This window comes from Pseudopodoces humilis, chromosome 3 (genome assembly GCF_049639895.1).
Source record: "Pseudopodoces humilis isolate 2021_Gansu_Grassland_sample_001 chromosome 3, ASM4963989v1, whole genome shotgun sequence".
NCBI lineage: Eukaryota > Metazoa > Chordata > Aves > Passeriformes > Paridae > Pseudopodoces > Pseudopodoces humilis.
The window spans coordinates 82,010,824-82,035,010 of NC_142202.1; the positions used below are offsets into that span (position 1 = coordinate 82,010,824).

Sequence of the window (24,187 nt, forward strand, 5' to 3'; positions counted from 1 at the left end):
CTGGTGAAATTTTATAAGGGTGGTGTCATATTGTAACTTGTTGTAGCACCTGTGTGTGTCCAGTAGCAGATCAGGGCTCTGGATGTTAAACCCAACTTTGTATTGCTTCTGAACCTAAGTAATGGAATTAAATGTTTACAGTAAGCCTTGTCTGTCTTTAGTGTGTGCTGTGTTCAAATGTCATGGTATTGAGCCATGGTGTGGTGCAGATGCTCAGACTTTCAGGAAGGCACAGAAATGCTATAAAAAATGAAGGAATGAGTTCTGAATTTTTTGTTAGGGCTGGGAATTTGTTGTATATAGGCAAATAGCTGTTAGAATAGTGTGGGAAGACTAGCAAAACTTGAATTAAGTATGAATATGTAGATGAAACCTCTTGAGTTTGTTGAGGGAGAGTGGTCATTTTGTTGTTTGTAACATGAATATTTAAGCAGGTTTGTAGTAGTTCGACCTAATAATGGAATAGCTGTTCATACTAAAGCTGTTCATTACTTGTGGTAAGTATGATAATGAAACTAGGAAGATAAGGAACATATGTGAGTATAAATGACAGACTGTACCAGTTTACAATTCACTTTCACATTTAATGTAAATCTTTATTTTAATGTATTGCAACAGCTTCTTCAGTTTGTGCTGGATTTTTTGAGAAAGTGTCTTACTGAAGCATAAACCAACTTGCTGTAGGATTTGTGATCTGTATTATAAATGCATCATGATTTGTATATACTGTTGAGAATTAATGTAAACATGTGTTTTCAATGCAGTGTGAAAAACTGTTAAAAGCATGAGTGGGGATATCTGCATGTCACTAGTTCTGTTTTTCACTTTACTGTGCTAACTCTAGCATCAAAATAGCCAATGGCATGGTTGGAATTATTTCTACCTTACTTCTAGGGATCAGATGATTGCCTTGTAAAAATCTGGGCAACTGATGATGGAAGGTTGTTGGCTACCCTGAGAGGGCATGCAGCTGAAATATCTGATATGGCAGTAAACTATGAAAACACCATGATAGCTGCTGGAAGCTGTGATAAAATGATCCGAGTTTGGTGCCTTCGAACTTGTGCACCCTTAGCAGTCCTGCAGGGCCACAGTGCATCTATAACGTCATTGCAGGTAGGTTTTGGCTTTGCAAAAATGAGTCATGAGAACATTCAGTGTAATAAAAATGCATGCCTGGCAACTAAGTTTGAAGTGAGAAGGAATTTTCATTGTATATATTGTGAAAAAACACATTTATTATCAAAATGCCTGACCTTTGAAGAATTCCAGACGTACTCCTTGTTCAAAAAAACTGCATGACACATGTGGGCAGTTCTGTTTTGAAGTACCATTCCTTTGCTGGCTGTGATTCTGAGCACAGGTGCATTGAGTAAAAACTGCAGTCACTGGGTGTACTTTGGTTTGTTTTTGTTTAGAGTTACATGCTATTGTGCAACTTGGATGGTGGGGAGGGAGGAGGAACTGGAGTACTTTGGGAAGTAACCCAGAAGGGTTGTTCTGGAGGGAGTGATGGAGCAGCATTTTGTTATTTTGATGTTCACTCCAATCTGTTTCCCTTAAGCATGGTTTGATACTTGGTTTTATTTTTTTATACTTTTTTTTTTTTTTGGTGAGATGAATTGTCGAACTTATTAGCACATATGGAACAGATTAACAGGAGAAATTTTCTTTTTTTCTTTCCCATTTTTCCAGTTCTCTCCACTATGCAGTGGCTCAAAGAGATACTTATCTTCAACCGGGGCAGATGGAACTATATGCTTTTGGCTGTGGGATGCTGGTACCCTTAAAATAAAGTTAGTTGCTATTTTATTTATTGCTGCTTCTGTTTATGTAATTAAGAATGATGTACAAATATGGAGAAAAATTTTGACTAAACCAAGCTTGTCATTGACTATTTTGGTACGTGATTGTTGGGTATGATCTATTTCTGATGTAGTTATAGCTTGCTTGCTTATTTCTTAAAAACTAAGTTGATAATACAGCATTTTGTGAGGTGATAATGTATATCTGTTAATTTAAAAAATGAGTCTACATTTGGGTTTTTTGTTTAATATAATGTCAAAGTTGGCACTCCATTTTTCTGGTGCCATCGCAATTTCAAATTAAATGAAAATTATGTTGTTAAAGTTACTGCAATTTAGATTGCAAAATCCACTTTTAAAGGAGACAGTAATGTCCTAGTATAAATCAGGATAGGATATTTTTGATGTTTGTTCTTTCCTTACCTATATTACCCTTTCATAGTTACTCTTGGCTGTAACATGGCAGAAGGCAGAAGTCTTGGACAGCTGTGTGGCAATGGCTGAAGTTGTGCCTAAAATTTCTGCCTTCAAAGATACTAAAAATGTTGTCAGAACTTTTGTATATAGTTTTTTAAAATCAACTGTCTCGGCAGCTTTCAAATGGTCTTTGTTATTTATTTTCCTTTATCCCTAAAACCCGTAACTTAAAATTGGAAATGATTGTTTTAGTAATCATTAGTGATTTAGCTTTGATAATGGGATGTGTTTTTATGGATATATGCTCCTCACAGATAAGTCCAATTTCCTTGTAGTTTTGGTAATTGCTGATAGAATCTTTTTCTTGCAGTGTGCTGAGGTTATGCAGAGCTTGCAGGCACACTTGCATGGGTATTTTTCTAGTTTTTTGGGCCTTAACTATTTTGATGTTCTCTCAGTGTTTTGTTTTGTCTTTTGATACTTTAAATGAAGCTATGTCTCAGGTTGTTACTCCTCTGCTGCTTAGTGCATGCTGTAATCGAATTAAGACTCCCCTTTTTACTGAGGACAGGAGGAGACATGCTTACTTTTGTGTGAAGCAAAGGAGTTGCCACTGGTTTATTTTCCTTAAGGCTTCCTAACTCTGAGCTCTTGTTGAGAAGATGAAATCTTAATCTGTCTGATTGGTAAACCTTTTGAGCCCACATGTTTTTTTCTTTTATCTTTCTCTTCTTTCTTCTCCTTTTCCTAAGTAAACTTTTAGTCTGTGGAATTGATTTTTGAAACCAATTCTGTCATTAAAAAACAGTGAATCCTTGAGAATTAGGTAGCTTACAATATATAAGCTGGGAGGTGAATGCTTAGAAATGATGGAAGTTTGAATGAATCATGGAGTTGGATGGGATTTGTCTTGAGATAAAACTTAGAGAGGGAGAAAATTGCTGCTAGTTATGGCAGGGGATTCTCAACTAATTCCTTTCCATGGTGATATGTAATTGTAGAATAAAAATTTTTAGTGAGGTGTGCTCAACAAATATTAAAGGAATAAAAGATATTTGAGGAATGCTTTCATGTAGAAGTCATTTCAACAGATGTGATTAGACAGGGGCATAGAGAAAACAGATCAGTTCAGCTGTCTTGTGCAGCACTGCAAGGAAGTGGTTTGGTAATCTAAGTCACGCCAGTGACTCGTGTTGCTTAACAAGAGTGCAGATGAAATGTTGAGACTGGAATTTTTCTACTAGTTTTCTGATGTGTAGGCCATCTGGAAGAGAGTATTGCTGGTGAGGTTGGAAGTTTGTCTTTCCATTTATCCGTGTAGTAAAAAATACAGGCTTGCTTCTGTTCAATATTTCTAAAGAGGAGGAAAGCTGGCAGGGACAGTAAGATCTCTTACCATGGTTGTTCAGCCTCTGAGCTTGCTGCTGTGTATCTTGGTTCTAATACAACTCCCACCCCAGGAAGGGGAAATTTGGAGCTTTCAAACAAGACCAAGAGTTCTGAGTAGTTCAGTAGTTCAGGTGAGAAAGGCATTGTAACATGCTTAAATCTTGACTTCATGTTCCTCCTGACTTGACTGTAGCCTGCTTTACAGAAACACAATTGCTATCAGGGGTGATAGTGGGTTACTCAATTATCCAGTGTTTCAAGTGGGGATGGGTGGTGAAGTCTTGAAATTGTAGCTACTTAAAAGAAAAAATAAAATCTATATATCCCACCCCTGCTTTTTGTACTCGACACTGCTTGAATCACTTGGTAGTGGGCAGCCATCCTCATGATGATCATGTGGTTAATTGTCATTTCAGGATGATTGGCAGTGCCTTTAGTACTTTGCTGAACTTTTTCATGGAGTACAGGAAAGGCAGAGTTGACATTGTGTTCAGTGCACTCTCAAATCAAAACCAATCAGTTTTGGTCTTAACTACACTGAGTTGTATTTCCTGTTTGTTTTTTTTTTTTCCTTATCTCTTCAAATGTTTATTTTGTTTCATTCTCAGATTGCAAAAATCTTGTAACTCAGCTTTGCCAACAACTCTGCAGTTAATAGTATTTAATTAATAGTATGTCTGAAAGAAAGCGCTTCCCTTGTTGGTCTCCTGTTTTTTTATAACCTTGTTAATTGGGGCATATTCTGTGTTTGGGTCAGACATACAGCCCAGTCCGGAGGTGTTGGTGGCACCTCTGTTTTGGTGAACTGCAAAAGGACACATTACAATAGATTTAGTGTCATAGGAAGAAAGGGACATTGGCACAGCTGACCACAAAATTCTCATGTTCAAACGAAAGTGAGAAACCTTGTTCACATGGTTCTGTGACTAGTGTGGATGCATGTCCTTTAGTATTATAGGAGCACCTGTGTGCTCCTCTTCTTTCCTTGAAGAGATTTATAACCAGGAAGCTACCATGTGTGTCTAAAACCAGTAACATTCCAGGTAGATTGATTCAGTTTCCAAATAGGAAGACTGGCTGTTGCTGCAGGCAAGGAATTCACAGAATGTAGCTCAAACAAGATGGGAAAACAATTGAAAATTTAGGCAATTGAGTCTTAGCCTGGATTTAGTCTTTTACTATTCTGGGTGGTGATAGTAAACACAGGAGTTGGATCCTGCATCAGTTTATAGTAGGGAGGAGTGAGAAAGTCTGCCTCATCAGAAATTGAAGAATCATGTGCTTCATTGAAGTTTAAGGGAGAATTATTACAACTGATCAGCGCATCACAGTTAAATTAGTTGTACTGTGAAATACTTGCCTATATATGTTTTCTGAGGAAGACACTGAGTTTTCTTTTTTCTTCTGCCACCTGTTTGCATCACAAGTTTCCAGTGTTAAGCTGTTACTGACAGACCATATGAGCAAGGCAGCAGAACTGTCTCACAGATTTGAATAGAGGAGCTTGGTGTACTGCTTTTTTTCTTATCTATCTATTCTCCCATAATTTTAAAAAGAGGGAAAAAACCCCAAGAAAAACACATGCTGATTTTGACATTCCTATTTTGGACAAGACACTGATTTCTCAATTATCATCAGTGTGAGGGATACTTCCCTTTTGCTTTCTTATGCAGAAGGCACTTGATGTTAAAGGGGCTGGTCATACATCAGAATATGCTGAACCTTTTTCACTAACTTGTGAACAAAGACTTAAGTTAGAGAGGTTATATCACACATCAGTTTTCTGTGAGGAAGTCTCGCTTTAACCACTACATTGACAGAGTTAGGCTAGTCTACAGATTAGATTAATTAACTAATAAAACAATAAATGCTTTGAAAATATATGTCAAGTGAAACACTGTCCTGGAGAGAATCAGCTTTTGTCCCCTTTCCACCCTTCACAAAAATACTGATTGCCCAACTCACTTTGCAGTCTGCTCTATTGTAGAAGAGTGATGTAATCTCTTGTCTCCTAATGCCTAAAATAGCACACATTGGAGAGATATAACTTTGAGAATTTAAATTGCTTATCTGAACTAGAATGTAAGTGCATACTTGCTCTATTTTGCAGCTGTCCTAACTCTGAAGGCAGAGTTCACAAACAACAGTGGAAAAAAATGGCAGCCTATTTATCTATTTGCATTTGTTCCAAATTATGTAAACTGCATATTGAATTGTCTGATAGTTCTTGTTAGTATCTCGGTTAAGAAACATTTAAGCAGTTTTGTAAAAAAGGTCTTTGTCTTGTTTAATGTATTTTGTGAAGTTACCTTGTTACAAATTTTCAGGGAGTTACCTTAAAACTCCTGCAGGAAGGGTCACAGAAACATCCTATGCTGAATGGATAATTTGGAGAAAGGTTTAACCATTGCTGATATTTATTACTTTGTTTTATGCATAAACATTACTAAGGTTTAATGCTTATTGCATTCTTTGAGATAGCAATAACTGATTAGTGGAGAGATTTCTTATGCATCTGCCTTCAGGTGAAATATACAGGCCATTTTGTTTTTAAAAGAGAACATTTTGGCTAAGTTCTGAATATGCATTCTTTTATGTTAGAGCAAATCTTTAGTGATGACACTTGTGGGTGTAGTGCTGCTGTTCTCTCGTAAGTTAATTCTTTGAGGGAAGATTCCAGATGGCATACTGTGCAAGACCACCTACTGGTTTGAGGTTGCTGTAATGCAGGAACAGAATTGAAATAACGATTGAAGAACTTGATCTGGTTTGTTTTGGTTTTACACATCCTTAAAGTGCCAGATCCACTGAAGCTTTAGGTTTACTTGCACATCACATTCTGAAATGCCTAGAGAAAAGTGAGGGCACTAAAGTAAAATCCCTTACAAACTTCTAGCCATTGTCCTGACAATTTGGGTACTGTTTGAAACTAGTCTACAAGGAATACATGTAATTTGAAGAAACTCTTATATTCTAATACAGTGAAAAATCCAAAATTTATTTTAATTTATTTGATATCCTTGTCTATAAAGAATACCCAGCTCTGTTTCTCTCTTGCAAAAGCAAGCATATGCCACAGGAGAAAACCTGTACATCGAGTGGTTTAAAACTGAGCATCACAGGAAACTGACTCTGTTCTGCCTTACTGTTAACTTCAGAAAAGTCTTTTGTATAGCAATATCAGACGGGAATGGGATTTAAGTTATTTTACAACTCCTTGATGCCTGAATTGCTTCGTCCATCTGGATGTCTTAGATTCCTAAAGATCAGATCATGAAGCACAGTCACACAAAATTGTTTATAAATGGGCAGCCATCTGTTCCTTCATATTTAATTTTATCCTTCTGTCCTTTATTTCTAAGATACTGACTTGTTTTTTGAAACCCTATTAGGAAATTATTTAACTGTTTGTCTTTTTTTATTTGTAGTCCAAGGCCAACAAAGTTTACAGAACGTCCTCGGCCTGGAGTCCAAATGATCTGTTCTTCTTTCAGTGCTGGTAAAATACTTTTTTTTCCCCTTCTCTCTTTGTATGAGTGTAAGAAGTCATTTGAAGTGTAAAATGAAATACAGTAGTTACTGTAGCATATTTCTTTTTAATAAGATGGATTTGAGTTTAAGTGGCTATTTAAAAAACCCAAATATTTAAAATAGAAATTCAGAATTTATGCATTAATACTTGCTGGTACAGAAATTCTTAGAAACAGTTAAATATGAAATAAGTCTCTTGTGACTTAATGCTTTTTCAGAACAGGATAGATATATACCTTTTTCTCAGAATAATTAGGAGAGTCAGCTTTATCTGAGGTGTAATGCATGGGGATTTTTACAAGAACGGTCTGATTAGAGTTCTCACGGTCTGGGTTTCATTGATTTCAGAGCTGGTAAATGAAGAATGGTACATAAATAATTGGATAAAATATCAAAATGTACTGGAGTTCTAATTCCATTTGATTTTTTTTTTTTAAGAGGGAGGCTTTTAAGGGCTTAGTTGCAAGCAAATTACTCTGGTTAGCTAATCTTTCGGCTACATCTGCTGATGCATATTTATTGACAGCAAATGTGAGGTAATTCAGCTCCAGTTAAACTTTGGAGTTTATATATCTTGTTTTGACTTAAAGGTCAGTTACAGGCATAGTTGAAATGAGATACAGCTATAAATTTCAGAGAATAAATTGAAATATTTGATGTTTCATCCCTTTGAAAATACTGTAATAACAGTAGATTGCCCTTTTTTTTAAAGACTTATCTGTTTGTTTTTCTCAGGTGGAATGTTTTTGGCCACTGGGAGTACAGATCACATCATTAGGGTTTATTTCTTTGGATCAGGTCAGCCAGAGAAGATATCAGAGTTGGAGTTTCATACTGTAAATACATTTTTTAAAATTACATATGTACTTGATTAAAGTAATAATTTGGATACAAGGGGATAATTTGGAGAAATTTGATTTCTTTTTTCTTTTTCTGCTCTTTTTTATATAGGACAAAGTTGACAGCATTCAGTTTTCTAATAGTAGTAGCAGGTAAGCACACTATTCAGAGCTAGCTTTTTTGACCTTGTAGACATTTTTAAATACCAGTTTCCAGAGGTAGTTATTAAAAAAAAGAGCTTTGTTTTGAGTTTAATCCAGTAAAATCATCTGTAACTACTGGAGTCTCACTGTTTTCTTTTTAATGGTACTCCGTAGTTTCAGTTTTTTTCATTTTAATGATTGAAGTGTTTGAATTTGTTAATAATGAGTATAGAAATACTTGAAACTTTTTCCTAAGAAATATGTGTCTATACATATATTCACATATCAGATACATGTACTTTTAGATGTCTTTTAATGTGTAAACTTTTTTGCAGTTAAGTGACAGAGAAATTACCAAACTAGATCTAACTATGTTTTGTTTAGTTAGTCTAATGCTTTTTTTTTTTAATGTTTCACTTTAAGTTCTGGATGTTGGATATGAAGGATGCTAAAGAAAACAGTTTGGTTATTATGAAGCATCTGACACTTTCACTTATTTAATGTTCTAATGTACACTTTTATCAAATAGTTGTAAACCGAGCTTCACCCATCTCTTTCTCCTCCTCTTGTCCCTGAACCTCTAAAAGGGGGAATAAAAGGGTGGGAGAGAAACTCGGGCTAGGACGCACTTCTTCATATAAATATAATAATACTTGCTCAGCATACAATGCTAACTTATTTGGAATAGGTTTTGTTTTAAATCATGTCTGTACTTCTACTCTTCTCTTGACCTGGTGTGATAGGTCAGTCCCTTGGAATGTTCATTGGGTTGTGGTGTCCGTCTGCCAGTGTAGTGTCATAACTCAGCAAGGTGCACCAAAGGTCATAGAACAGTTAGTTTGGAAGGGGCTCTGGATAAGGGAAGGAGGTTTGACTTTTTCAAGGCCTTCAATTTTTTTGCTGGTATGGGAAGTGTTTTTTATCTCAAACCACTTGTACAGCATTCTGACACTGTTTGGACTTCTTACTCATACCTTCTGGTTTTGAATTCTAAATTCTTTAATTTTTAAGTGTCTTTTCTGTACAGATCTGCCTTTGGTCTCTGAGTTACTTTTCCCTCCTTTTGTTAGATTTGTGAGTGGAAGCCGTGATGGAACAGCACGAATCTGGCAATTTAAGCGAAGGGAATGGAAAAGCATTTTGTTAGATATGGCTACTCGCCCAGCAGGGTAAGTGATGTAAAATGTTCTGTTATCACATAGATTCTTGAGGGCCTTTATAATTTGCTGACTTACTAAAAAAAATTTAAAAAATACAGTGAGAGAAAAGAAAAAGAGAAGGCTTAAATTGTTAGTGCTTAAATGCACAGTATGCTTATCTATCTCTTGAAATCCAATGAAAATAAGTATTTGACTACATATTCAGCTGTGGAAATTAACTTGTTCTGATAATAGTGCCACTAATATTTTGATTAGATTAAAAGAATAAAAGATAATCAAAACCCATTGAAGGTCAAATTTATATGTGTTTTACATAGACGTTTATTTCTGGAGCAAGAAAACCAGGGCAGATCTCTTCTTGACACTGCTTGCATTTTAGTAATATTTACAGATATTGTGGAATGTGCATGACCAGAAAAGCAGTTTTGGGTCCTTTTTCATACAACATGCCAGAGCAAAGAAATTTCTGTCTGTTTAATGGTTTCTTATTTGTTAAACCAATCTGAGAGTTTACAAGAGTTTGTAGCTATGGGAAACTTCTGTACACTAGAACAAGCAACTGAAGAGGCTTGAAGATGGAGAATGACTTAACAGGAATTGTGGCTTGCACCTTTTTATTTTGGCATGAAGATGTTTTCCAGTTGACATAAATTAAAAAGATTTATAACAGGTTTAAGGGACAATCCTCTTCTCCCTTACTGTTCATACTGAGCGCTTTGAAGGATATTTAGTAGAAAAAAAACAACTATACTGGTTTCAGGAGTAATCTGTGGAAAGATATCTGGAAGACCAAAAGGGATGTAAGAGAAGGCTAAATAAGCTGCAATTTAGTTAGATGTTTAGATCAGCCATTATCTTGTCAGTTACGGACAGATGCAACAAAAGATAGGTATCAAACTGTTGGACAGGAGTGTATAAAACACTGGTATTTTGATAACAGACTGAGTTATTCTCAGTAAAATTCTCAATTTTAATTGATACTGGGCAAAAGAGGAATGGATTCTTCTTCATTGTGGTCATAAATGCTGAATTCATCTGAGAAACTGAAATGCTCATTTTAGTAAAGCACCTATAGCAGAATTCTGTTTTATCCTTGTGACAAGAGGAATAAGTGCAGTCCCAAATTTGATCTTTTCTGCACAAGAAGTTTTATCAAAGAAAATGAAATCGCTGCACTGAAAGGAAAGAGTGAATTCAGCTTATAAAGCCTCCTGGGTTCTGCATTGAATCTAGAAGGGAATTTGGCTATAACTACATTTTCAATTATTGAGTTTTACAATACATACTATTGTGCAATGTGGTGTTCTGCCTACTGTATGGAAGATTCTGTATTCTGTCTGCTTACATAGTGGTAACGTGTTATTGTTGCGTTTGGTTGATGTTTTCATAGAAGTAAATGTGCTAGAGAATTCAAGGGGGATTATTCTTTAAATCACACAGCCAAAAATGTAATTTTTGAGTATTCTGATAGATTATATTGTAGATTTGTGTTGTTTGGGTTTCATGCAAGATTAAGTGTCATTATTGCCGACAGTAAAGTAATGCCAGGGTAGTGGTGTAAGACTAAATATTGCATGAGAATTTAGATAATTTTAAGGTATAGAATACTTTTCTCTGTATTGAGAACTACTTATTGCAAATATTCTTTAGGACAATTTACTGTTACTTGGTTGATTAATTTGGATTTTTGTTCTTTAGATGTCACAAAAAGTACTGTAGCTATCAATTTAAGTAAGTTAGGTCGTGTATCAGAGGGTATTTTCTGGAAGATCTTTTAGTCGTTGTTTAAGTATCTACAATTTGTCATTGCATGTGCTGCATTATAGAAAACATCTTTAATTTCTCTGGTTTCTTGAAGAAACATTCTTAAAAAATACAGCAAAATACAGAAGTATCTTCACTCATTATTAATTTGGCAAAGTAGGAGTACTCTGAAATTTTTTACTCTTCTGTTTTAGACAAAGTTTTCAAGGAGTTGAAGATAAAATCACAAAGCTGAAAGTGACCATGGTGGCATGGGACCGCCATGACAATTCTGTTATAACTGCAGTTAATAATATGACTCTGAAGGTCTGGAATTCTTTCACTGGCCAGCTCATTCACATTCTCATGGTAAGGTGTAACATCTGGATTTATCAATCTTGAATGCAAAATTTATTTATACATCAACGTTCCTCCTTATATGTTTTTTTCCTGTCTGAAAATTGCCTTGACAAATGTTTCCAGATAATTGAAGTGTAACAGAGATGTCTGTCTGCTGCTTATTAGAAAATAAAAACTTAAATCTGCAAATAACCACTGTTGTTCAAGATGTCTGAAATTAATTTTGGACATTTTAGGTTTTGGTTCTTTTTTTTTTTTTTTTTTTTTTAATGGACTTCCATCTTGAAGGAGAGAAGGAAACACTTGTTTTTTTAATCTTTATTTAATGTGATGTTTTGAAATACTTTCAATGTGTAAATTTTCCCCCTTTAACCAGAGACACTTCTGCAACCTAATCATTCCATGAATACAAAAAATTAGTCTTCTAACTAAAATAAATCAACAGTTTTACTAATGTCTGACACTTCTTTTGTAATTGAGAAAGTTAACTCTAGGTAACTTGATACTCTGCTTAGAGATAAAAATACTTAATGGAAATCTCTAAAATACAGCATCAATTTTGAAGATGCTATTTTTTAACTTTAAGTTATATATTTCATTCTTTATGAGTTTAAATTAAATTTCTAACTGATACTCTGCTGGAAAATGGAAATCTGTGTAATATTAAGACCCAAGATACCAAGTGTTGTGGACACTAATACTTTAAAAATCCTTGTTGAAAGTATTAGGATGTACTTGTGAAGGAAACATACTTGACTTAGGAAGGTAAAATTGCAACTGGAAAGAAACTAGTGTAATCCACTGCTACCAGAAATAAAAAAGTGTGGTTAAAGTAGTTTTTTGCTGGGTATTTTCAAACGTTAATGTGGCAGCTGCTAGTGTTACCATGAGGTAACATGGTACAACAACACTTGAGGCCTTGAGTATTTGATACAATACTTTTTTTCATTCTGCTGTGACTTCATTTTCAGGGACATGAAGATGAAGTTTTTGTGCTTGAACCTCATCCATTTGATCCAAGAGTTCTCTTCTCTGCTGGACATGATGGAAATGTCATAGTTTGGGATTTGGCAAGAGGGGTCAAAATCCGGTCTTACTTCAACATGGTAATTATTGTGCTTTATACAGATATGCCAAAGCAATCATTCTAAACCTTTGCTTTTAGTACATTCTTATGTAGGCCATCTTCAAGTATGATTTATGTATAGAGCAAGATCCTGCATCTGGTGAAGTCACAAGGAATTCCTTTTCAGTTCAGTGGGGCAAAGAGTAAATCTGTTAAATGTTAGAAGTTGTTTCTTTGGCTATATTTCATAGTGTTTTATTTCTATATGCTTGATCCACACAAAATTTGAACATTAGTTACATGGTTAGAGATCATGTGTAAGAGACAGGGTGATAAAGACCCTCCTTTAGTGCTCTTTTTCCTGCCTGGGGAGCCAAGGTGGAACTTGGTTTATTTTTGCATTGCAAATTCTTAATCTGGCTAAAGCTGTTCAGGACTCTCCTGATCTCATTCAAGGTTGTTGTTTGTTGCCTTGGGCCATTGGATGGAATTCTGTCAGCTTTTCTGGGTCGAGCTCCACATGCAGGTTTCAAATTTGGTCCGTTCTGCACTAAACTGATTCTCCTGAAAGATGAATGTAATAGGTATTTTCATCTGTTTCTTGATACTAAGTGGGTCTTTGTATGTATCTTGTTCCTCAAAAAGGTAATGATGTATTGTGTAATTCAGACTTTGTCTCTTGGACAAAATTACAATGATTTGTAATGCTTGAGAGTAGGCAAATTGGCTTCAGCTGTAGTGGAATAGCAGTCTTGGAGACCAGCATAAAGAAGATCATCTAAAGAAGAGACCTACCACTGATACATTTACAAGAGGATAAGGGACATTTAGAAATTACCTCAAGCCAGGAAGGTCACTGAACCCAAAGAAAGGTTTTGAGATGTGCAATACAGTAGAGTTCATAAGCTCTCTGAGAAAATTCAGCCAATCTTAATCAGAGAGAGTGCAACCTAGATTCCTTCAGCAATGACCTAGGTTGAGTAGTGTTCTTTCTGCATTGATTTCTGTAACTAAGCTTATGAAGGATCCAAGACAATCATATTGGCGCTATGAGCACACATCTTCATTACTTGGTGCTATTCACTACTGCCAGTTGAGGTGTATGTTCTCATTGCATGGTTAGCTTGCATTTCCAGTTCTTGTTACTATGGATGTATGATGGTTTTCATGGAGTTTAGGTTAGAGGAGTCTGAGCTCATCTGCTCTTTTTAAACTAAGTCCATTTAAGAACTATCAGAATCTAAATTACAGGTGCCTGTGATATTAGGCAGCCCCCAAAAGACTGAAATACTTGTTTCAAGATGCCATGCAACATAAACACCTAGAAAAAGATAGTAGTCACATATATTTTAAGATCCTTGGAATCAGAGAAATTTGTAGACAATCAGAAGACAGCAGCAGCTAGTAATCTGTGCTTTGTGCTAGAAACTAACACGAGAAGGTCTGCCTGCTGTGTGAGGTGAGGGGAATTGTAAATCTGGCAATCAGTTCATCTCAAACCAAGGAATTACACCATCTGAGCCAGGTATGCAAGAGAGCTATCTCTTTGGACTGAATATTTCACCAGCCAATCTTCTGTGTTTGATGCTTCAAAAGACATGGGTGGAAATTAGAGGTTTTCTTAGGTGATGGGTAGCAGGCAGAGGACATTGTGCAGTCACCTCTGCAGAGCTGCAAAGCTGAAGTGTTCTGGTTTACTCCAGTGGGATAAATGAATTCATACAGAACTGCCAATCTTATCTTTTTCCTAAATGCCAAATATCTGTTTTGCAGTTCACAAATCTCTCATTATCATTGCCTGGTCTGTGGTACAAGAAGTAGCACTTGGTGGCTTTCTCATAACAAGATTTCCTTAAAAAATGTTGCAGACATTGGGGGAGTTGATTGAATTAGCAAAATCATAGATGAAAGTTGGCTTAATGTTAGTCCAGTCAGGTATTTCTATCCTAGATGGATTGCTTTGTACATCTAAAGCCTTGTGGCAAATCCCTGCAGTAGATTTGGGTATTTTTAAATTACTTTGCACCCTGCCCCAAATGCCTTCATTGTCAACATAAACAAAAAACTTAAAACAAAAATAAAACACAAAAAAACCCCAAAAACAAACAAACCAAAAAACAACCCCAGGGGATGCAAGCAGTGTTAATCAGTTTGAAACTTAATTCTTTTATCCAGTCAGTGACTATGAAATATACCAAATATACTGTTTGTTTTGAATTTAACTTAAACTTTGATTCCTCCATTTATTTGTTCCTTGCTGGTTGCTATTTGGTCCCACTAGGTGACTCTGGTGGTCCTGCAGAACTTTCTTTCCCAGGTTTTTAAACTGAAGATTTGCTATTAAATCAATTGTCATAATTTTGGTTAATTTGAAGCATCTTTGGTATGTGTGAAGAATCTTTGGTCCGTTTGAAGCATCTTTGGTCCGTATGCCAGATTTTTGTCTTTATCATTAATAGTAATCTCAGTCCCATAAATAAATGTCACATGGGTTTACTCTCAGTAAGTATATATGCTTTATATATTTCATGTTTTCACCTGTAGTCTTCATTTCATTTGGTCTAGTTGTGTAAGTATTGCGTAACTTGATGTTGGAGTCTGCGGACATTTAGAAATGGTTTAATTCAGTGACTTGAGTCACCTACACTTGAGGGAGTGTATTCAGTATTCCAGAGAATGAAATTTGCCACAGAAGTACCAAGAGTGTGAGATGGTTAAAGTATTTTAGGCTGAATTTTGAGATTCAACAAGTAAGTCCTGAGATGGTTTTAAATTGCATGTGCAGATACAGGTATTTAGTTTTTGGCCTATGTCATATTCACACCACTCCTTACTTAATACAGCTGCTAATGAAGAATATGTTCTTGGTGCAATATTAGGGCAGTTTCATCTGCTGTATCTCCCAGGTACAAAGAAGCATTCTGAAGAAACAGAATTCTGAAAAATCTTCAGTGATTCCTTTAGAACTGTTACAGAGCTTATGTATTTCACAAAAATAGTGTTATTGCTAAAGAACAGCACAGACTCTTTAAATGTTTAAATTGTAGTTAATTTTGCTGAAGTGTGTATGAGCTGTAGGTGTCTTGGTAGATGATCCAGGCAAAAAAATACACTGAATGGTGGACTGTCTGGTGAAAGCAGCTGTATGATAATTTACATAAAGATATATTTGAAATGCAGTTCCTTACTCAAAGCTGCAATGAGGCATCTGGATCCCTTGTGTGGTAAGGCACCTTTGTGACAACTGAGGGAGGTCCTGGCTTTCCTAAAGGAGTCTACAGGAGCAGGTGGCACTCATTTTTTTGGATTATCTTAGCTGTTAGAGTTAGGAAATGGAAGATGCACATTCTATTTTATCCTCAGTAGTAAAGCACTCAGCTCAGTGTCTACCAGTTAGTTACTCAGGAGAGCATCTTGGCTATAAATGCCCTAGACAGGACTTCTTGCCAGTTTTTTCAAGTTGTGCCACTATGGAGAGATGTGAATTTGTAGCTTGTGGGTTAGGCACTGGCTAGTTTTCTTGGGTATACAAATCATGTTCTGGGTAAATTAGAAAGTGATAGAAATTCTTTGCCTTCAGGCAAGCTTTTGTGTTTGCAGGATTAATGTTCTGTCAGGTCATAAATAGAAGGTGTACACCACTCAGTTCTTGTCATAGCATTTGTTTTCTTTCAGGTGTTCCCACTAAGTTACTTCCTAATAGATCTGATGCTGATGGTTTGTTAGGAATGTCAGGGCTGGCATTTGGATGGGATGTGCTGCAGCTTAGCCCTTAGGCTTTAGACAGAAGTTTCTCAATGTTGAGAACATATGAAGGCAAAAAAGGAAAACTATAGAGATGTAATATTTCAGAATGGAGATGTCTAGTAATGTCAGGTGGATGCATGGGTATTTGGTTTGGTGACGGGATTTTTGTTGATGGTGTAATTGAGACGTTAAGTATTGGTGTTCATCGAGTCTGACCCTAAATAGGTTTGTGGCGTTACATTGCTGCCCTTGACTGTTAGTTTTTTGGACTCGGGCAGTTTTGCTAAAGCATACTACCCTCTAAGCAGTACCTCTTGGGGATGGCATCTGCTGACTCAGACTGCTTGCAAAAAACATTTTTTCTGGGGCCAATGTGTATAGATTTCTCCTGTGATAAAGCTGATAGTTCTTGTCCCATGAGTGGGTTGCCCTATAAAAGAATGTTAGAAGAAGTTTCCTAAAGATTTAAGGATATGTATAGGCCTGTAGTTCTGTCCTTTCTTTTAGTTTTTTTGTTTGCTTATTTTAATTTTTTTAATAATTTCATTTATAACATAGCTTTATGAACAGTTGCAGAAACACATAGTGACTCCTGTTGCATTAAAGTATGTTTTTGAAACTATGGAGCTATCCTACAGTAGCAAGAATGAAAGATTAGGGGAGAACAGGCATTTTTACCAGTTTTTGTCACTGCAGAATATTGAAATTCTTACTGTATCTTTGAATGTCATTGCATTGCCTGAATCTGATATCTGACTAGGCAGATCCTAGGTAGGCATTGCAATTACTGAAACAGGAAGCCTGTGTTTTAATTATGACAAGCCTTATGATGTTTAAGAAATCTTTGTGTAATGTAGAAATTAATCAAGTAGGACTATCAAAGCCTTTAAGGAAAAAAATGTTCTCCTGGACAATGGATTTAATAAAAATACCCAAAGAGAACCAACAACAAAAGATCGTTCATGACTAGGTGCTGTTCTTCTGTCTTACTTGATTGACTCTCATTGTGAGTTGCTTCTTTGAGAAGTCAGGCTCAGCAGTCAGCCTTCTTATGTCTGACATGTGTGCCTTGGATGCCTCCTGTGTGCCTGACAGCCTGTCAAGGTCAGCCTTTTGCTTATTTGTAATCATAATGTGTTCCCAGTTGTGAGGTATTGGTTGGGATTGATTCTTGTGACATTACCTTAATGCTAAGAGTCTTTCTGAGCACTGTTGTGTGTTAGGGTGTCCTTAACACGCTTTGGGTGGTAGTTCTGGAACTCCCTTGGAACTCAGGGCTGAGATGGCCTAAGTTCTTCCATCATACTGTGAGGAATGCTTTGAAATACTGATACAAAAAGAATGTTTTTACAGTTTGGTATTAAATTCACAGATCTGAAGTACTTCAAAATCCTCCTACCTTTGTGACTATCTGACTTGCTGGAAGGCTAAGCCACCTTAGCCTTCAACACTTACACATCACAGTATTTGTATCTTAACTGTTGAGAACTGTATGATGAGTCTTTTTCTAAATGCCAAATCACGTTTCATGAGAGCGTATAGAAATACCAAGGGTATGTTTCAGAAATGCATTACAATTTGAACTCTAAACTAGTCATTTGAAGCAACCTTCTGATTCTTTTGGAGGAGGAGGAAGAAAAAGAAGAAATTTTAACTGAACCTGCTCTTCCCCTTTCCCACCTTCAGGTTCCTTTGAAATTACAAGTAACTCAGTTATATTTGTGAAAGAAAATCTCCCCCAGAAACACCACTGTTCTCCTCTGTATAAATGCTTATTCTTCACTTAATAAATGCTGCTTGCCCTGGAAACCATATTGGTAGCTCAAAAATAGCAGTGTGACGCTTAGTGCTTGAATTGGTATTTGTCATTCTTATGCCCTCTGTCCCACTTCTATGGAAATGATCAAGACAAAGAAATAAAACAAAATTGCAAGGCCAGAGGGGCAGGCTGACGTGCCTGTTGCATCGCTGCTGGAGAAAGATACAGGCCACAGTTCCATTTCTTGGCTGTTTTTGAAAAACTCTGATCTTGGAGCTAAGATATGGTCTTTCCCTGAGACCTAAAAGGACAACAATGCCTTTGACAGCTGTAATTGATGTAAGGTATGATGAGGTACCTCACAGGTGCTAGGAAAAAAACACCACTGATTTATAAAAAGTTTTCTTTTTAACTGGGGCATATTTTTCTCTAAATCTCTGTATCAGAATCCTAGCTGTTTTCTTTGTTTCTAGGCAGTCTTCTGTTAGAAGCTCAAGATGAATAGTCCCACACTTTGATTTAAAATGCAGTAGTTAGATTTTATGTAAATAGACATTGTATCCAGAACTAGAAAGCTTGTGACTTGTTGTGATTTGCATGTGTTCTTTACAATATGGTTTAGTTTTCAACAGATCATGAAATATGAACATTTTTAAAACAAAGTAAGGATGTATATACTTGTGTTTTTTTAAAAAAAAAAATGTTTAATAGCTTATTCAAAGACTTGGTTAGTGTGATGAGCATAGTTTTTTCTCATATGTGTCCAAAAACATACACTGAAGCAGGTACAATATAAGCAGCTGAATTGAAAAGTGACGGTTTTCTAATAAGTTAAAGTTTTGCAGTTACAATTTTCATACAAATTTAGCAGCACATTTTTTTGTCCAACTTCATTTAAAATTGTCAGCCCAGGAGCAAATTATTTAAATTTTAGGATGAAGTCTGGATTTAACTGCATTAGCAAAGATATATATTTTTTTTTTTATTTTTTTTCTTCTAAATTAAAATCATGACAGGTAAAAGAGAAATGGGGAGGGAACTTATATTTCTGAAAAGTTGAAATAACATCTAACTGGAACCTTACGTAAATGGTTATGGATCCTTTCAGCAAGATAAAGTTATATGACTTGGCATTATTTTGCCACAACCAAACTTAAATGTAGTCATTCTCTTTAACGACTGTATTCTTAGTACTGAAAAACTCTTTAAAGAACTTAAACCGTTGTTGAACATACAGTGCAACAGGTATAAGCTACTTTATCAGCGCTAACAAACTTGGAGGGCTGATTTTTTGCTTATCTTCCTGGTTGGAGTCAGGAAATTACTGCAGAAGTTAATAATCCTTAGGAAAAAAATGCAAGCCAACAAAAAACCCAAAGCAAATAAAAAGAAGCTCATCTTTGCAGCAGGGTGAAATTGTTAATGACTCTGCAAGCTTTTTAGCTGAAGAATTACAAAATAAGAACATCTACTGCTTTCAACTATAGAATTGTAAAATTTGAATGTCTTACCCTGGCTCACCAACTTGACTCATAGTTTGGGTTGGCTTTGCTAATGTAGTCTCAATTTTGATATTTCAGTGCTTGTTTTCAGGAAGGTGAAAATACTGAGCTGTGCTTGAGAGAGCTGGTCAGAATTTCTTAGCAAGACATGAAGACCAGGTATTTAGCATGACTGACGTAATGTAATTATTTTACCACAAATTCAAGAGAAAATACACCAGAGGGGAAAATTTACCACAGCTTGTTTATGTTCAAACATGCATAATGCCTCTCTCAGCACTATAATATTTTTTAGAGAAAGTGTTATATTTTGGTACTTTAGAAATGAATTAATTGTAAATTAAATTTTTAAGCTCTGTACATCAATGTCAGGTATATATAAAGTGAGACAGTTGTGTAAATAAAATTTGCTAGACGTTTTTGAAATGCTGTAGTGTTACGTCTGGTTATTTCTGAAATACTGTTTGTGAAGAACAAAAACATGGGACATCTGGGACATCTGTTTGTATCATTTGCTGGGACATCTCTGTGTATTTACTTGAGAAGATAAGACTCTGGCACCTGTTTTCTCTTAAAGGGTTACAACATGACTATATTTCTAACAGTTACCACAGCAAAAGTTGCTTAGAAGAAAAGGTCTGTTGGAAGGATCTTGGAATGGTGCAGGACTGCTCATTAAAACCTTCTTTACTTTTAGCTCTGCTGTAGTAGCTTTCATTTGACTGCATTCTAACTTCTTATGCAGTGAAGAATGCTTTCACGTGATTGAGAGAATATGCCTTGTTTATGAATACTCACAAAATTATTTTTGGTTCTCTTGATTTTCTGGCCAATCTTGAAGTTAAGACCCAAGCTCTTACAACTGTGCTATAGTAAAGAAAAAACCCCCTGACTTGTATTGGACCGTAGTTTTCTTTTTCAGGTTGCTTCTTTGTTGAGATGTCTTGGTCTGAAGAAACAAAGAGTGGATTTGATAGGGTTGTTTTGAAGGTGATCTCTGAAATTCCTTTATTTCATTTGATTACCTTTGAAAACAATTGGGGCAGCAGAATCAGCAAGCAGATACTAACCTACCTTGTAAGGTCGTGCTTAACTGGTTATGTGATGATTATAGCTGTATCTTGCTAAATGCTTCTTTTATTCCAATGATGTAGTAGTGAAACAGATTTTACTTAGATATGCTGGCATAAAATCAGGAAATGGGGTGATACATAATTTAACAAAGCAATAATTGTATATAAAGCATTAAACTTGTTTTTGAAACTGAAAATGTGTATTGCCATGCATCCAGTGAGAAAGCTTTGAAGCAAGTGAGTACATTCATGCTCATTTTGTTTTACATTCACTACGTGAAGTTACCATGGTGAATATGTACCTTTTCAAAGACAGATACAAGTAAATGTGTGTAAATGCAGATACATTTTTTGCATTATATATTAAATATATATTATATATTAAAAAAACAACCAAAACACATAATCCCCAAAAAACCTCAACCCTGAAATCATCTCACATGCTGATGTTAAGGTGGAAAGTTATGGCTACATAGAAATTAAGGAATAAGATAGCTGAAAATAATGTCCAAGTGTTTTGTCCCCAAGTCTGTAGCTAATTGATTGTCTAATGTAAAGTTGTCTGGTGCTATTCCTGGTTCCATGCGTTTCTTTCCAAGTCCTTTATTACATTTCTAGGATGTATGGTAGTTACATGATTCTTTTTTAAGCTTATACATTTTTTCCAACTTTTAAACAATGTATCTTTTGAAAAATTTTAATAGAAACACTTTCTTAGCTTTTGAGAACTTTAGGTATGTTTTATATTGATTTGGAGCTATTAGCATAAGCAGTGACAAAAATCATCATGTATAGAACTTGACCTTGATAAAAAGGTCAAGTTGAAGCAAACGACAAGAATTTTCCTGATTTCTACAATGGAAATTGTAGAGAGTGTATTTTTGATCCTGTTAATGGAGGGTATGTAGTACAGTTGTAGAATCAGACTGTCTGGATGCAGTGATGTGTTGGTTGTCTTCTTGCCCAGTCTCTCTGCCCTCTTTTCACGTTTTATGTTTTTATATAAATCAGTCAAAAATATTAGAAACCCCATGGAGGTCGTAATAGGCATGTATTTCATAGTGGCAATGGTGTCTAGTTTTTGTGAATTTGGACACATGCATTCCCTGTTAATGACTGTTTAAATGTTTTAGTGCAGTTTAATCCTTGTTTTGTTTAGAATTTACTGTCAGTGTTATGGTATTAACTGATTCAGGTCAAAAGGGTTTCTTCCTGCAAGTTGTCAATCAAGCAGAGACTACTGAGTTGCAATTGGATTTTTCTGTGTGCTCTTGCTCCTTCAGAGAGCTAGTTGTTGACTGTCCTTTATTTTTAGCTTTAAGTGGACACTTCATTACAGGCAGTTCCTATGCTATGGCTACTTATGTCTGTGTATCTTAATGTTTTTCCTGCCCCATCTTCTGAAGTCTGCTCTTCCACTGATCTGTGTGATGTGGTTTCTTATTTTCTAATTCAACTTCTGCTTCCAATGCAAACTGGCAAACTCTAAAGCCATAATAGCATTATCATATTACTTACAACATTGTTTCCTTTCCTTTAAACAGTAAACCTATCAGGCCTACCTCTGTCTTTTTTTAGCAGCTACTTCATTAGTTTGAGGCTAAATGATATACCAAAAAAGTGGAAGTCCCTGTCAAAAGAACAGTGTGAAAAATCAGGTTCCATTTAGAACACCTCAGCAGAATGCTCTGTGTGTGGATTTTCTGCCACACAAGGTGATTTTTTTTTTTTTTTACTAATGTCTGAAAGGCACATCTCTTGCTTATATGAACAACATATTGTAATTTCCAATGGGAATTAGAGATGTGAAAACAGTATTTCTTAAGTTGTGGCCTTCATAAAATCTTTCAAGTTCAGTGGAATTATGTGGGATTGTATTTTTAGGTGAGATTTTATAGTTACGTGAAATACAGAATGACCTAAGTAAGGTTATGGATGCCTTATTTGGAATCAGTTTATCTACAGGCCTACTGAAATGGTTTGAAGCTTTTGACAGGTTCCACCTTTGAATAGCACGTAAGAGCATATCTTGAGAAACAGACTCTGGAGAACAAAACCAGCATAATGCTCTAATAGTTCAAATAGAAGAAGCCAGTACTGAGTTTGCAGGATGTACATTAAGAAAAATCTTTAACAATGATAAAAGCTGTATTTAATTTATATATATTGCCTTTATAAAACTTCAGGCATCCACAGGGTGGGTGACCTATCGGACATTTTAACTGATAGATTTATCTTTCAAGACATGCAGCATTCCTGAATGAATACCTGACTTGGCAGGTAGGAAGATAGAAACAGTTTTAGGAAGTATGTTACTCTGAATTTAATTACTTCTTGTCATCTTCCTACCATTTCATCTCTTGTTACTGCTCTGGAACCAGTGTAGATGATCAGCTGATTTTTAAAAATTTTTATGTTTATAATCTGGCTTAAAAAGTAAGTCTGCTTTTCCACTCCTGCAAATGAGTAGCAACCTCCTTAACTTTGCAGAAAGTCTGTAGATACTTTTTGGCTTATGGAAACATTCTGTGGTTGAAGATTGTTCCTTAAAGCAAAGGAGAGCACAAACATGCAAAGGAACTTCCAGATACATGGAGGCTGATTTGACTTGAACAGTTACGATGTAGTTTCATCACTTATAAAAGAGGTTTTAATAACAATTAGTGATCCTTTTTTGCTAACATTAGAAATTTGTCCTAGTATACCATTGTTTTGATTATTAGAATCCTATTTCCAATTTTCAGATTTGAATGTTGCTGTTAACTAATATTCATTTGTTCCTATGCATTTAAGTAGGGAAATTCCTCTCCTCTTTAAGGTCTTTTAGTATAGCAGTTCTCTTCCTTCTAAAGGTCTTTTAGTATAGTCATACAAAATAGTCCTCTTTGCTTAGTGTTCATATAAAGAAGCTGATCTCTCTTTGTTTTTTGGTTATCATGGTAAGTGGCTCTCTAGCTGTTCCTCTTAGAATTTACTCATCTTCAATATTAGAAGCAAAAAATATGTGTACGGCTCTGGAAGATTTTATCCTTAGCATTGTCTTATTTGATTACCACGTATACACTTTCTTTTCTGGATGCACTTCTGGTCTGGTTTAGAATTGCAGTTTTCTTTTTTTAGTTTTTTTTTTGAACTGTGCTGGTGACTTGTCTTAGAAGACGTTACAGAAATGTGTACTGTTATTTTATGCAGACTGAGTTTCATTCTCTTTTTCTGGCAGTAAATGTGTTAGTAAGTTATTTCTAATAATCTTATTAGGTTCATGCTCTGTGGCATTTTGTCCTGTTGGCTTTTAATTGCTTCAGTTGATATAATTTATGCTGTCCCAAATCTGTTCTCAGTGGATGACTCCCTAATATTCATTCCATCAAAGGGCTTTATTTTTTCTTTAGTCAATAACAGAAAGGCCTGACTTGAGAACTTTAGTGATCACATTCTTTTAGCTCTATCTTTCCAAAATCAGTAACTGTTGTCCTTTCTTTATAAAGTTTACCTACTCTGCATTTCTCCTATTAATCACAATCATTTAAATCAAGTTTAAATATCATATTATGCCTTTGAAATCTAGCTTTGAAATATAGGTTGATTGAGTTATGTTTTCTTGGCATTAAAAAATTAGTTATTTTTCTGAACAAAGTCTCTTAAATTTCTC

General features: G+C 35.5%; 1 protein-coding gene across 5 annotated transcripts in view; it reads left to right on the forward strand.

Moving 5' to 3' along the window:
- PHIP (PHIP subunit of CUL4-Ring ligase complex) overlaps positions 1-24,187 on the forward strand; it is a 102,834-nt gene that overhangs the window by 25,831 nt on the left and 52,816 nt on the right. For all 5 annotated transcript variants that reach the window (XM_005518591.3, XM_088053331.1, XM_014263495.2 and 2 more), the window contains 8 exons: positions 895-1,116; positions 1,696-1,796; positions 7,040-7,110; positions 7,878-7,978; positions 8,094-8,134; positions 9,196-9,294; positions 11,244-11,397; positions 12,360-12,494. In XM_005518591.3, the coding sequence (XP_005518648.1) occupies positions 895-1,116; positions 1,696-1,796; positions 7,040-7,110; positions 7,878-7,978; positions 8,094-8,134; positions 9,196-9,294; positions 11,244-11,397; positions 12,360-12,494 (924 nt within the window). The remainder of the gene's footprint in view (positions 1-894; positions 1,117-1,695; positions 1,797-7,039; positions 7,111-7,877; positions 7,979-8,093; positions 8,135-9,195; positions 9,295-11,243; positions 11,398-12,359; positions 12,495-24,187) is intronic.